Source organism: Drosophila miranda, chromosome 4, assembly GCF_003369915.1.
Source record: "Drosophila miranda strain MSH22 chromosome 4, D.miranda_PacBio2.1, whole genome shotgun sequence".
Lineage (NCBI taxonomy): Eukaryota > Metazoa > Arthropoda > Insecta > Diptera > Drosophilidae > Drosophila > Drosophila miranda.
The window spans coordinates 7,106,827-7,119,387 of NC_046677.1; the positions used below are offsets into that span (position 1 = coordinate 7,106,827).

General features: G+C 45.3%; 6 protein-coding genes across 10 annotated transcripts; 3 read left to right on the forward strand and 3 right to left on the reverse strand.

The window, feature by feature from the left end:
* Window positions 1-1,498: 1,498 nt before the first annotated feature.
* On the reverse strand, window positions 1,499-2,968 carry LOC108162847. Its single transcript, XM_017297791.2, has 3 exons — window positions 2,274-2,968; window positions 2,035-2,211; window positions 1,499-1,975 (listed from the first exon to the last, which is right to left on the reverse strand). Exons 1-3 carry the CDS (start codon window positions 2,861-2,863, stop codon window positions 1,648-1,650), a joined length of 1,095 nt encoding a protein of 364 aa, XP_017153280.1. The 5' UTR covers window positions 2,864-2,968; the 3' UTR covers window positions 1,499-1,647.
* Window positions 2,969-3,283: 315 nt separating this feature from the next.
* LOC108162845 (coiled-coil domain-containing protein 102A) lies at window positions 3,284-9,162 on the reverse strand. Of its 4 annotated transcripts, none has more exons than XR_001775608.2 (8): window positions 8,871-9,155; window positions 8,737-8,807; window positions 8,635-8,674; window positions 8,037-8,557; window positions 7,433-7,973; window positions 5,090-5,256; window positions 4,042-4,165; window positions 3,284-3,985 (listed from the first exon to the last, which is right to left on the reverse strand). XR_001775608.2 is itself a non-coding variant. In XM_033394027.1 (8 exons), the coding sequence occupies exons 1-7, from the start codon at window positions 9,021-9,023 to the stop codon at window positions 4,256-4,258; spliced, it is 2,178 nt and encodes a 725-aa protein (XP_033249918.1). In that variant the 5' UTR covers window positions 9,024-9,162; the 3' UTR covers window positions 3,284-4,165; window positions 4,230-4,255. The 4 variants fall into 4 exon arrangements, 3 of the variants coding, with proteins under 3 accessions (XP_033249918.1, XP_017153277.1, XP_017153278.1); XM_033394027.1 differs by adding an exon at window positions 4,230-4,940 and having other exon boundaries at window positions 3,284-4,165; window positions 8,871-9,162; XM_017297788.2 differs by adding an exon at window positions 4,298-4,940 and having other exon boundaries at window positions 3,284-4,165; window positions 8,871-9,161.
* LOC108162846 (glutaryl-CoA dehydrogenase, mitochondrial) lies at window positions 5,795-7,314 on the forward strand. Its single transcript, XM_017297790.2, has 2 exons — window positions 5,795-6,338; window positions 6,407-7,314. The coding sequence occupies exons 1-2, from the start codon at window positions 5,876-5,878 to the stop codon at window positions 7,198-7,200; spliced, it is 1,257 nt and encodes a 418-aa protein (XP_017153279.1). The 5' UTR covers window positions 5,795-5,875; the 3' UTR covers window positions 7,201-7,314.
* Window positions 9,163-9,178: 16 nt separating the features above from the next.
* Window positions 9,179-9,892, forward strand: LOC108162851 (PHD finger-like domain-containing protein 5A). Its single transcript, XM_017297794.2, has 4 exons — window positions 9,179-9,328; window positions 9,396-9,586; window positions 9,654-9,739; window positions 9,801-9,892. The coding sequence occupies exons 1-4, from the start codon at window positions 9,277-9,279 to the stop codon at window positions 9,805-9,807; spliced, it is 336 nt and encodes a 111-aa protein (XP_017153283.1). The 5' UTR covers window positions 9,179-9,276; the 3' UTR covers window positions 9,808-9,892.
* Window positions 9,832-10,916, reverse strand: LOC108162849 (coatomer subunit epsilon). Its single transcript, XM_017297792.2, has one exon. The coding sequence runs from the start codon at window positions 10,824-10,826 to the stop codon at window positions 9,903-9,905; it is 924 nt and encodes a 307-aa protein (XP_017153281.1). The 5' UTR covers window positions 10,827-10,916; the 3' UTR covers window positions 9,832-9,902.
* Window positions 10,917-11,008: 92 nt separating this feature from the next.
* On the forward strand, window positions 11,009-12,460 carry LOC108162850 (ATP-dependent (S)-NAD(P)H-hydrate dehydratase). 2 transcript variants are annotated; one of them, XM_033394028.1, is made up of 3 exons: window positions 11,009-11,487; window positions 11,553-12,150; window positions 12,301-12,460. In XM_033394028.1, exons 1-2 carry the CDS (start codon window positions 11,143-11,145, stop codon window positions 12,126-12,128), a joined length of 921 nt encoding a protein of 306 aa, XP_033249919.1. In that variant the 5' UTR covers window positions 11,009-11,142; the 3' UTR covers window positions 12,129-12,150; window positions 12,301-12,460. The 2 variants fall into 2 exon arrangements, with proteins under 2 accessions (XP_033249919.1, XP_017153282.1); XM_017297793.1 differs by lacking the exon at window positions 12,301-12,460 and having other exon boundaries at window positions 11,553-12,208.
* Window positions 12,461-12,561: the final 101 nt, after the last annotated feature.

Here is a 12,561-nt window from a genome sequence, read left to right on the forward strand (position 1 = left end):
CCGATTCTACCCGATTCAAATAAATACCAAAATATACGGTCTCATTTTCAAAATATACCGAGTGGTGCGCGCCAAATCTAACTTTTTTGAATGTGAGCGACAAGGATTTAAATGTTGTCAACCGGGCCTTTGTCTATGCCCACATAATTTAATACGATTAATGAATCAATTTTCTACTTAACTGGCCAGTTTTTAGTCCTTGCTTTTATTGTATTTTGATTAAAACAAGGTTTAAACAAAATAGTTCAACAAAAAAAACAGTCGCAATGTTGCTGGTATTTGAAGACATGTTGCGTGTAGGCCTTTGTATACCCTATTTTGTTAATTTTATATGAAAGTATAAATATTGATATGAAGATAAAACGTAACTAATAAAGACCTTTTCTCAAATTAACATTTTTAAGACCTAGTCATGTATATGATGAGTGCTTTGTATATATATCTCGATCCTGATACCTATTCATGGTCCCTACAAGAAGACAATAAGCTTTAAAATATCGTTGATATAATGAAAATAATATTAAATAATATTGAATAATATTAAAATATATTGAAAATAAATTGTTTTTGCCTGGGATGACTAACATATTCCCCCAGGGTATGTGTGCATGGAAGGGGACTTATTGTTGTCAACCGGTTATGACGACTAATTCCTGGTTATTCTTTCTTCCGTCGAATATTCCCAGCTATATAGATCTCTCAGTTTAGCCCAGATAATTTTATATGATTGTTGAATCAATTTTAATCAGGATTAACTACTTTTAAGTACTTTCATGTTTTTTGTTTTGACAAAAACACAATTTCAACAAAAATGTTCAATAGTCGCAGGTTGTGACGTCAATGTTGCTGGTATTTGCAGACTCATTTCTTGTCAACCAGAGTGTGGTCATTTGTATACCCTATTTCGTGAATATTATATAAAGATACTGTTTTCCAACCTGCTTTCAAACGTAATTAGTAAAGACCTTATCTTAGATTGCATTTTTTTGGTCTATTCATGCATTTGATTAGGTGTTTGTAAATAAATCCTGATCCCAGTACCAGTTTTTGGTCTCTGTAGACAGACGATGAGCTGCTAAATATCGTTTAAAACAGAGACTATCTAGTTTCTGCATTAATTAGAGCCTGGAATGACACACATTTCCGCAATTCTATATCATCCATTTCCCCCAGGGTATCATGGAATTAGCAGCATGTTTGTGTATGGAATGGGACTCATTGTTGTCAATCGGGTAAAAGAGGTCCTTACCCGATTCAAGTTCGGTTATCGATACTATCGACTGGTTACGAGTGGTGCGCGCCAAATCTAACTTTTTTGAATGTGAGCGACAAGAATTAAAATGTTGTCAACCGGGCCATTACCGATTCAACAAATACGACGATTCCCTCAATTTTCGGCCTATCGATTATTACATTACGAAACTTAATATTATTAACAAATAAACTTTGAACTTGCTACCAGAACGAGGGGGTCCTAACTAATAGCAGTGGCAGAATATTACTTTTAAGGATAATTTCTGTTTTGCGGTTTTATCTCATCCCATAAATGCAAATACATATTCCTATTCGAAAATGGTGGTACAACATCTGATTAGCACAATAGCACTTTTGGGTCAAGTGTTGGCGCATAAATTTCGAATTTGAAATTCAATTCTGGGCGGTCAACGGCTCAAAGGCCTCGGGTAAGAAGCCTTCAAAGTCTTTGATGATACGATAGCCCCACACACTCATTGCTTGCTTGCAGACACTCTGAATGTTTTTCACATCCTCGATCTTCATGTTGTACATCCAATCGTAGGCCGGTTCATTTGCATGCCTCCAGGGAAACTCCCAGCCATCGCCCTCACGGTGAGCAATGCGTGGATGGACACCGCGGCTAACCTCTTTGGACCGCTTCATCGGCAGACCGTAAAAGTTGAAAACATTCAGCATGATCTCTTCGGGATCATGGACCAGGTCTTCGTATCGTATGACTCTGTTGGACATTCTGGGTGTGCTCTATTGAATGCTTAGAGTGTACAATTAAAGACATACCCGAAGCGATGCGGATATTGTTTCAATAGACGCAGAGCCGTGTTATAATCACTGACCATATCACTGCACAGACTCGCCGGCATACAGTCTGGATTGTTGGCACACCAAGCGCTGTTGGCACGTGTGTGCATCGTGCCGCGGGGATCGCGTATCAGCAACATAATCTTTATGTTGAGACTGTGGGATGGGGAAGAAACCAATCAATATCGAAATCATTCAAAGGTATTCGATGTACTTACTCCTCTCGCTCCAGCAGGGTACTCAGATACTCGAGCCTCAGATTGTACACGGCCATATTGAGGAACGGATAGATTTTGCAGATATCGGACATGACTTTCGGGTCCCAGCAGACCTCGCTCGGATAAATCAAACTGTTCTTCCACTGCACGCCATAGAAGCGTCGGAAGGTGGACGATTGCAGGCCCCAGCTGAGCATCGGCGCCGACTTGTTGTAGTCGCAATTGTACAATGCCACCATCTCCTCCAGCGCCTCCTTATACCTCTGCCCCGCATTCAAACGGTTCTGATAGGCAATCAGTGGGGCATAGTGCTGATAGCAGCCCGGCTGAAAGGACAAGTTATCCAGCAGCTTCAGGGCCCCCGAGCCCCGGAATGTGACCAGCAGCGAGCGCACAGGCTCACCGCCTGTCTCCAGCGTGAATTTGGTCAAGTTGCCCAGGTGGCGGGTCTTGTAGGCGAGCATCGACCGTTGTAGTGTCACCGGATCGGGCATCAGCATGGGCAACAGCAGGAATATGAACACGGCATACGACAAATAGATGGCAAAGCAAATGCAGGTAAATTTTGTACTACGCGATAACTGAACCATGATTGAAAACTAAAAATTTTTTATTTGATTAACAGAAAAATTTTGTATAAATCTCAAACTTTTGCTGGTTAGTGTTCTCACAAATGATTTACGTAGAATACTATGAAAAAGAAAGCCTGGGCAAAAGTCGACTGTGATCTGAGTTCACACAAGTTTTTAAATTTGAGTTTATACATATTTTCTTTTCTTTTTTTGTTTTTTTACCGCTGATGGAGGAAATTGAATGGTCGCAGGACACGAAGTGCGCTATGTATTTAATGGTCCGCTCAATTCTTAGACACAAATAATATCTTAATCCAAAAACATGCCGAAACGCTGGATCTGCCAGTCACACACTCCAGTATTCAATCAATGGTAACATCCAAAAACTTTATTGGAATATCAGTTGTAGTTCGTTATATATGTATATATGTATAAATATTTGTTATTTATGTAATTTTAATAGTTAATTATAAATTGGTATTTTTAAAACACTAGAATACTAATATTGCTAAATTATAATACGTATAATATTCTTCTTTCAAATATGTATATACTATATATTCTAGATAAGATTCAATATGCCGCTGCTGCGAATCAAAGTGCAATCGTTTGGAAAAATAAGCGAAAAGGATTTGGGACTAGACAAACGCACAGATCTCGAGATTTTGATATATATTAAATTATTTCCGATTCACAGCCAGCAGCATACTGGACTCTGTTCCGATTAAATTTTGTAAAATTCCTATGGGATTTCTGGCACTCAAAAATCGAACCTGTATTATGAGTCAATACGTATATAAATCTGGTAGTAAGTCTGTTAATGTGGTTTAGTCTATGTTGTTCAAGAAGGCAAGGGATTCCAATGGCGATTGAGATGTAAGGGATCCTAACAACTGTATTATCTGCGAGTTAAGCTCATAGAGAAACGAGATATGGCCAGCTAAAATGTCTGATAGTAATGCTTAGTATAAATGGAATATTTGTGAAGATAAAAGCTTATTAAATGACATAGTTTACTGCTGATCTATTAGGATTCGTGTGCCGAAAGAGTGGTTACCTCTTGTTCACATAAAAGTACTTAGGTAAACTTATGAATTGAATCAACTAAGGAACAAGTTGATGGTGGTCCTCAAACATAGCCTAGGATCATGGATTGTACGTTGAGACCTGTGCTCCACCAACTTTAAAGTACTTACGCATTTTGGGGTGAAATTAATACTAGCATTTAATACCATAGCCTTCAATCGAATTTGTCTTCAATCGCTATTTCCTTCGGTCTCATCGTCCAGCAGTAAGCTTGTCGAACCATAGCTACGGAGTCTGCAAACATAAAAGACAGAAATTAGGTCCTCCACTCTACAATTCTAGACGGAATAAATACTACCAAAATAATACCATAAATGAAAAAAGTTAGTAAAAGATGCGAAGAGAACATGGTTCCGTGCGGCTCACCTCATCGTCGGATACCTTGAGACCATCCAGATTGATACTATTCCTGGCATAGCCCTGCTCCTTCTCGTGCGCCTCGTACAGCTGCCTGTTCATCTCGTCCTTGCTGGACGCCGAGGAAGGAGTACCCCCATTGGTCATGCACTTGAGGGGCAGCACGAGATTCGAGCGATTGGCGCTGCTGCAGTTGCTGCTGCTCCCGGCACTACCATATCGGCCATGTCCGTTGCCGGACCGCTGCCTCTGGTGGTGGTGATGCGATCCATGGGGATTGTCAAACTTCTGCTTGGCCCGCTCAAACTCCAGGTTCCGGGACTTTGACTCGAAGATGTTCTCCTCCAAATGCGTGGGCTTTGCATCGTAGAAGGCCGCTGCTGCCGCCGCCGCTGCCGCAGCCGAGGCAGCTGCACTGCTCTGTTGCTGCTGCAGCAGCGTGCGCTCCGTGTGACTGGAACGCTTTACAGAAGCCGCATGATGGACAGCAGCGTCGCTGCCATTGTGGGAGCTGCGCATTCCCGCCTGAGAATCATCAAAGATCTGGCGCAGATCATTGATATTCGGCAGACAATCGTTGGGTAGCTCCACGGCTATTTTGTTCCTCAACTGAACGCCACCCATGCCGCGCAGCTGCGGACTGGGGGCTCGTCTGTAGTTTAGTTGGTTACGAGAGGGTGTTAGGAGTGGAGTAGAGTAGATTAGCAGGCACCGGCACCAATGAAAAGTTAGTTGTTTTAGGGGAAAGACTTACAAATATTTACATGTACTTGGGTATGCTTGTTCTTGTGCGAGTCTCACCTGTTCTGTAGATGTTGGATTTGCACCTGAAAGCCCTCAGTTTGGCCCACTAGTTCATCGTTGGAGCGCTGCAGACGCCGCACCTGATTCACCGCCGAATCCAGCTCATCTTCGGCGCCCGCTAATTCCCTTTTTAGCTCCTCCACGCGCTGCCGTAGGCGTTTGACCTGGAAAGGAGGAAAAGAGATAAGTGATGTTGTCCGTTGCATTGGAAATTGGGTTTCCATTCCAGTCTACACAAACATGCACGCCCCACTATCACTATTCCATTCGTTCCACGATCCATGCTTAAATATAACCACAATGGGCGTGCGCAGATAAGCTTCCGACCCCCGCTAGGACAGATGCGATAACAATTGGAAACTTTTCTAGCTCCACGTTATGTTTAGGTTCTATCGTCAAGTCCAAAATAAAATGTATGATTGTGCGAATATTTAGGGGCCGCAGATTATGATCATCCGGTCACAACAACAGTATTTTCGGGGTAAACAAGTCCCAAGGTGTGCCACTCTCGCTCTCCGAGTGGCTTATATTGTGGTCACTCGTTTTCGCCATGTGAAAGATAATATGCCGCCTAAATTGAGAGCAAGCTTCAGGCACGTCGAACCCTATTTTAATAAACTTTGAAAAAACCCGAGATTGGAGAGAGTAAACCTGTTGCAGCTGTTATGAAAGCTTCGAAGCTTCTTGGGAGCTTTCTTCATTTCAATTCATTTATTCAACCGGAGCAGCTGTAGCTGCGAATTTCGTACGAAAAGGAAAGCAAAACACGCAAAATATAGAAAAATGATTGCGCAAAGTGTGATAGGAAAACTAATAAATCCGTGTGCTCGCCGCTTGGCCAGCAGCAAGGCTGCAGCTCCCAAATTCAACTGGCAGGATCCCCTCAACCTGGAGAGCCAGCTGACCGAAGAGGAGGTGGCCATTCGCGACGCCTTCCGCGGCTATTGCCAGGCGGAGCTGCTGCCCCGCGTGAAGATGGCCAATCGACTGGAGCAGTTTGACAAGAAGATCATGGAGGAGATCGGCAGTCTGGGCGTGTTGGGATGCACCCTGAAGGGCTACGGCTGTGCCGGAGTGTCCAGTGTGGCCTATGGCCTGCTCACCCGCGAGGTGGAGCGCGTTGACTCCGCCTACCGTTCGGCAGTGAGTGTACAGAGCTCGCTGGCCATGGGAGCCATCTACGACTACGGCTCAGAGGAGCAAAAAGAGAGATATTTACCCAGCATGGCGCAGGGCAAACTGATAGGTGAGTGCCCAAACAGGGGGACTGCCTTCTTACAACGGAATAACTATTTTGTTTCTTCTTCCCCACAGGGGGCTTTGGCTTGACCGAGCCCAACCATGGCAGCGATCCGGCCGGCATGGAAACCAATGCCAAGTACGACAGCAAAACGAAGACGTACATCTTGAATGGATCCAAGACATGGATCACCAGCGCCCCCATTGCCGATGTGCTAGTTGTGTGGGCCAAGTGCGAAGATGGCAAGCTGCGCGGCTTTCTAGTGGATCGCAAGATATCCGGTAAGGGCCTGGACACCCCCAAGATCGAAGGCAAATTCTCGCTGCGCGCCTCACCCACTGGGATGATCCTCATGGACGATGTGCGGGTGCCCGAGGAGCAGCTGCTGCCCAAGGCAAGTGGCTTCAGTGGCCCCTTCAACTGCCTGAACAATGCCCGCTATGGCATCGCGTGGGGAGCCTTGGGCGCCGCCGAGGCCTGTGTGGAGATAGCCCGTCAGTACACCCTCGATCGCAAACAGTTCGGACGCCCATTGGCGGCGAATCAGTTGATCCAGAAGAAGCTGGCCGATGCCACAACAGAGATTGCCTTGGGCCTACAGGGCTGTCTGCAGGTGGGTCGCCTCAAGGACCAGAAGCTGCACACACCCGAGATGATCTCCCTTCTGAAGCGGAACAATACGGGCAAGTCTCTGGACATTGCTCGTCAAATGCGAGACATGCTGGGTGGCAATGGAATCAGCGATGAGTACCATGTGATCAGGCATGTGATGAACCTGGAGTCGGTCAACACCTACGAGGGCACCCACGACATTCACGCTCTGATTCTCGGACGTGCAATCACCGGACTGGCGGCCTTTGCCAACTGATTGATGGAGAGAACGGAGCGATGGAGAGAATTGCATTTACAGAATCGTTAGATTGTTACGTGTCATATGGAATAAAAGTATCTTTGTCTAAAAATGTTCCCTTGTCCAAATAAACATCTCACTTTTAAATTTTCTTGCCATTGATAAGCTGATATGCCTAATCTCGTTCTAGCTACAGCTACAGCTACTCCATAATCATTTATATCATCAGATAAGGTATAGATTTACTTACCTCTGCCTCGTATTGCTCTGCCCGGCGCACTGCGTGGCTCAGCTCCGTGTTGGTCTCGGCCAACAGTTTCTTCAGCTTGGCATGCGACATTTTCACCTCGCTGATCTCCTTGTTGCGCTCCGAGAGCTCCTGCTGCAGCGCGCGAAGCTCCACATCGTTGGCCTGCATAGGGCGACACTTGCGATCCGAACGCTCCTGATAGTCACGCAGCTCGGCGCGCAGCTTTTTGTTGTCGCGCTCCAACGCCAACTTCTCAGACTCCAGGCGCTCCCGCTTGCCCCATTCGGAGGCGTTTTCTGCCTGCAGATGCTCCAGTTCGGTTCGCAGTTCTGTGAGACGGCGCTCTAGGTTCTCACGTGCCGCAATCTCCTCCTGCAGCGAGTTGTTCACGATGCGCATCTCTGCCCGATGCTGCTCCTGTAGTGTCAAGAGCTCGCGAACCGCTTCCTGCTTGGCTGAACGCATCTCCTCGTGACGTCCGCGCACGTCCTGTATCTCCAGTGTCAGCTTCTCAATGCTCTTGTGAAGATCGTGCTTTTCACTGGTAAAAAAAACCAAAGTTTCAGCAAACAAAAAGAAGGGGGGAGGCCATCTATTGACTTACTCTCTTTCGGCCTGTAGAGTTTTCTGCGCTTCATCGAGTCGCAACTGCAGCATGGATATTTTTTGCAGCAGGTAATCTTCGTCAAAGTCATCCTTGGACAACTGCTGTATCAGACGCTTCTCTTCGGCGGCCGCGGCCTCATCCAGATCCGTCAAATGCTTGGGCATGGCTCCCTTCATGGCAAACTCCTCAATGTCCAGATCTTTCACATCGTTGGTTAGTTTGGTGACCAAACCATCCTCGCTATTGATATTCTTCAGGCCATCCGAAGAAATGTCCGGCGAGCAGTTGGCGTCGCGTCCGTTGGCTTCGGCATCCTCGTTGGTGTCGGCCCGATGGAACTGGCCCGCATGCTTCATCATCAGCGTGTGCACCTTCTCCATTTCCTTCTTCAGCTGCGTGATCTGCACCTCAAGATCATTCTTCTCGCGCTTCAGCGAATGTGCCTCCTTCATGGCGACGTCCAGTTTAACGCTTAACTGTTTGGATTCTTCCCGGGCCTTGTTCCGCTCGTTGCGCACCTGCGAAAGAAATGTTTTTTGTTATCAAACAAATCCGTGCAGCTTATTGATTCAACAGCCGCCATGGCAACCATTACCTTACTCCATTTCTCGCGCCAGTTGGCAGTGCAATCAGACCTGCAAAAAGAGTTTAGTGATTAACAGACGGTCGGCAAGTAGCTCTCTGGCTCTCCACTTACCACCACTTCATGGTCTTCTCCATCTGCGCCGCCCTGGCACGCGCCTCATGCAGTTCGCGTTGGCGTTGCGACTTTTTCCGAAGGGAACGGAAATCATTAATATGGAAAACTTGTTGTCGTTGGGCTGTACTCACCTCTCGGGCCTCCCATTCGGTCTCACCGAATCTCGCAGAAATGGTATTCCCCATGACGCCAACGCCGCCCACGCCATCGCTGGGCAGCCGTCGACTGCCGCCACCCACCGGTGCAGCAGCTGCACTCTGCGTGGTAGACGCTGCCTGTGACATTTTCTAGGATTCTTGGTGTGTTTCGGTTACATCTGTTATATTTAAGTTGTTTTTTGCACTTTTTATTTAACAAAGCGAATACAGAAAATAAATTGCATCGAAAACAACTAACATCGATGTTTTTCCACCTCTAGCAGCCAACATCCGATAGAATGACAAAAAGAAGAAAATCGAAACGGTCACACTGCAACGCCGCTAGTTTTTTCGCTAAAATTGTTTTTAATCGAATTTTTAATAAAATCGTAAATAAAACATGGCCAAGCATCATCCCGATTTGATTTTTTGCCGCAAACAACCTGGCGTGGGTAAGACCTTTTCGATTTATAGCCATTTCCTGTGCAATTGCAATGTTTCATCTACCACGCGCGGCAGCCATTGGACGCCTTTGCGAGAAGGATGATGGAAAATGCGTGATTTGCGATTCCTATGTGCGTCCCTGCACCCTGGTGCGGATCTGCGATGAGTGTAACTACGGATCCTATCAGGGAAGATGTGTCATCTGCGGAGGACCTGGAGTGTCCGATGCCTACTACTGCAAGTCCTGCACCATGCAGGAGAAGGATGTGAGTAGAACCTGCAATTCATGGATAGGGAGGGGGTTTCATTAATTGTGTGGTGTGTTCTTTTCAGCGCGATGGCTGCCCCAAAATCGTCAATCTGGGCAGCTCCAAGACTGATTTGTTCTACGAGCGAAAGAAATATGGCTTCAAACAAAAGTAATTATCCCAAAAGAATCCCCATCTTTGTGATTTTAATAACATTTCTTTCCCTTTGCAGCTACTAATTTGCTCCTACTGGATACCTCTTATACATTTCTAATCAATTTTTATTGTAATTTAATGAATACACATAGAAAGTTTTGATATAAACCTGGAATTATTAGACGGCCAAGAGCTTCTCCTCGGCACCCAGATCATACTGCAGACAGAGGCGATCGAACTCTGTCGACTTCTTGTCCAGGTCCGTGATGAAGTCGCTCTTTGGGTAGAATTGACGCAGCTGCTCCAGATACCGCGTTATGTTCTCCGAGGGCTTGCCCGTCAGGTGCGACAAAACCATGAGATTAATCAGAGTGTCGTAGTCGTTGTGCTTCTTTATCAGTGACTCGCGCAGAACAACGTCGGCTTCTTCGTAGCGCTCCAGGCCCAAGTGGACCACCGCCTGGCCATTGAGCAGTGCCGGCGTGGGCTTGAACTTCTCGCAGAACTCCTGGTAGATGTGGAAGGCGTCTTGCATCTGTTCCGTACCCTGCGCTAGGGCCACCCAGGCCTGAGCAAGCTGTGTTAGGGTGGCATCATCGCTGATCTCCTGCATTTTGGCCACCAGCTGCTTGGCCAGATCGACACGCTGGAGACGCAGCAGGCATTGCACAGAGAGAGCCATCGACTCGAGATTAGTGGAGCCATGCAGGATTTTTAGAGCGTTTTCGAACTGCCCGTCGTAGCAGTACACAATGGCGGTGGCAATGTGCCAGAGATTGGTCTCATCCTCATCGCCGGCCACCTTGTCGGTTAGCTTCTCCAGCACTTCCTCGCACCGCGACGGCTGCTCGAAGGCCTCGTGGACCAGACGCAAGGCCTGCAGCGGTGTCGAGCTTCCCTCCTTGATGTCCGAGGCAATGATGCGGCCCGAGTCAATGGCCAGGTACGACAGGTACATGTAGGATAGCAGCTCCGCTCCAGCCGTTCCCTGCTCGGGCAGTACAAAGTTGATGGAGCCCATAAAGTTGCCAATGTAGTACTCGTTTCGGGCATCGAACAGCACCGCATTGGTATCCTCTTCGTTTTGCTGGCCCCTGCTCATGTTGATGAGATTTTCCTGGATTTATTTGACAGAAAATTGAAAATGTAAACCTCTGAGTTGGCTTTTAGAGGTGGGAAATAGCGATGCATAAATATCGATGTCATTCTTTGGTTTCTGTGAAAACATCGCTTCTATTTTTGGGAATCGGATTTAAATTTCACACATAATCCAACATAATTAACAACAACAATGTTTTGAAAAGTGTTCGTTCCTTATGACACATCCATCTGTATGGTTAGTGATTAAGCTGATTGCAAAATGATTAGTACCGATTTAATAGTGTTTTGTGTTATCGATACCCATTTATAAATAGTATATGAAGAAAGTCAAAACAATGTCAGCAATTAAAGAGATCCCTGTAAATTTGCCAAAATTGCTGACTTTGTTCAAGACAATTGTGCCGAAACTGACAAACGACAAATATAAAGGACAATATGGTCGAATTGGCGTTATCGGAGGCTCATTGGAATATACCGGGGCCCCCTTCTTTGCGGCTATAAGTTCCATGAAAGTTGGAGCTGACCTATCGCATGTCTTCTGTCAAGCAAACGCGGCCCCAGTTATTAAATCTTACAGCCCCGACTTGATTGTTCATCCAGTATTGGACTGCTTAGATGCTGTTGATAAAATTCAGCCGTGGTTAGAGCGTTTACACGTGATTGTGAGTAAATCCTTGAATGTTGTTTCAAATTAATTGATTGATATTCTCATGTTTGTGCTTTAAAGGTTATTGGCCCTGGATTGGGTCGAGAACCGCTTATTTTGAAGACTGTAACAAATGTGCTGAAATTGTGCACAAAGTTACAGAAGCCAATTGTAATAGACGCTGATGGGCTGTTTATTCTGAATGATAATATTGACCTGGTGAGCGGGCAACGGAATATCATACTGACCCCGAACGCTATGGAATTTCGTAGACTGTTTGGAGAGGACGTGAATTCTGTGCGTCAAAAAATGTCCTGTTTGGGAGATGGTGTTGTGGTCCTGGAAAAGGGCGTAAATGATAAGATTCATATTCCTCACACCAACGAAGTTTACTCCATGCCCACGGGCGGTTCTGGTCGCAGATGTGGAGGTCAAGGGGACTTACTTAGCGGATCTCTAGCAACGTTTTTTTATTGGTCACTGCAATCCAATCAGCCCAATCCCGCATATGTAGCAGCTTGTGCTTCAAGCTATCTCGTGAAGAGAGCAAATTCGACTGCATTTAAAAAGTTTGGTCGAAGTTTGCTAGCTAGTGATATGATAAATGAAATATCCACAGTTTTTCGGTCTGATTTCGAAGACGCGGAAACTGGATAAATAAGGAAAATAAATAACTAAGGTATGATGTTTCCTTTTTCTAGATGTTTAAGCCTAATAATCACAAAATAATCAAAAAATTAAAATGAATTTATACCACGTCATTTATAGATTAATAAAACTAATCAATTATAATTTCTATGTAAAAATACTTCATTTGACTGCCTTCTAGCCGGCTTTCTCGCATCATTCAATCAATTTTGAAAAACCATTGAAACCGTGCAAAAAAAATCATGGATTCCATGGCACTGTTCGAGAAAAAAACAACTCAAGTGCTATTAAGCTCGCACTGTTTGACAGTTGGAAATGGAAAAAAGTGAAAACCGAAAGAAATTCAAACGACAAACAGGAAAAAGAAAATTAAATTAATGAAGATTTAAATATTAAAGCAGAATGTTCTTGAGAAATAAAAAGAATGCATCTCGAAACAATT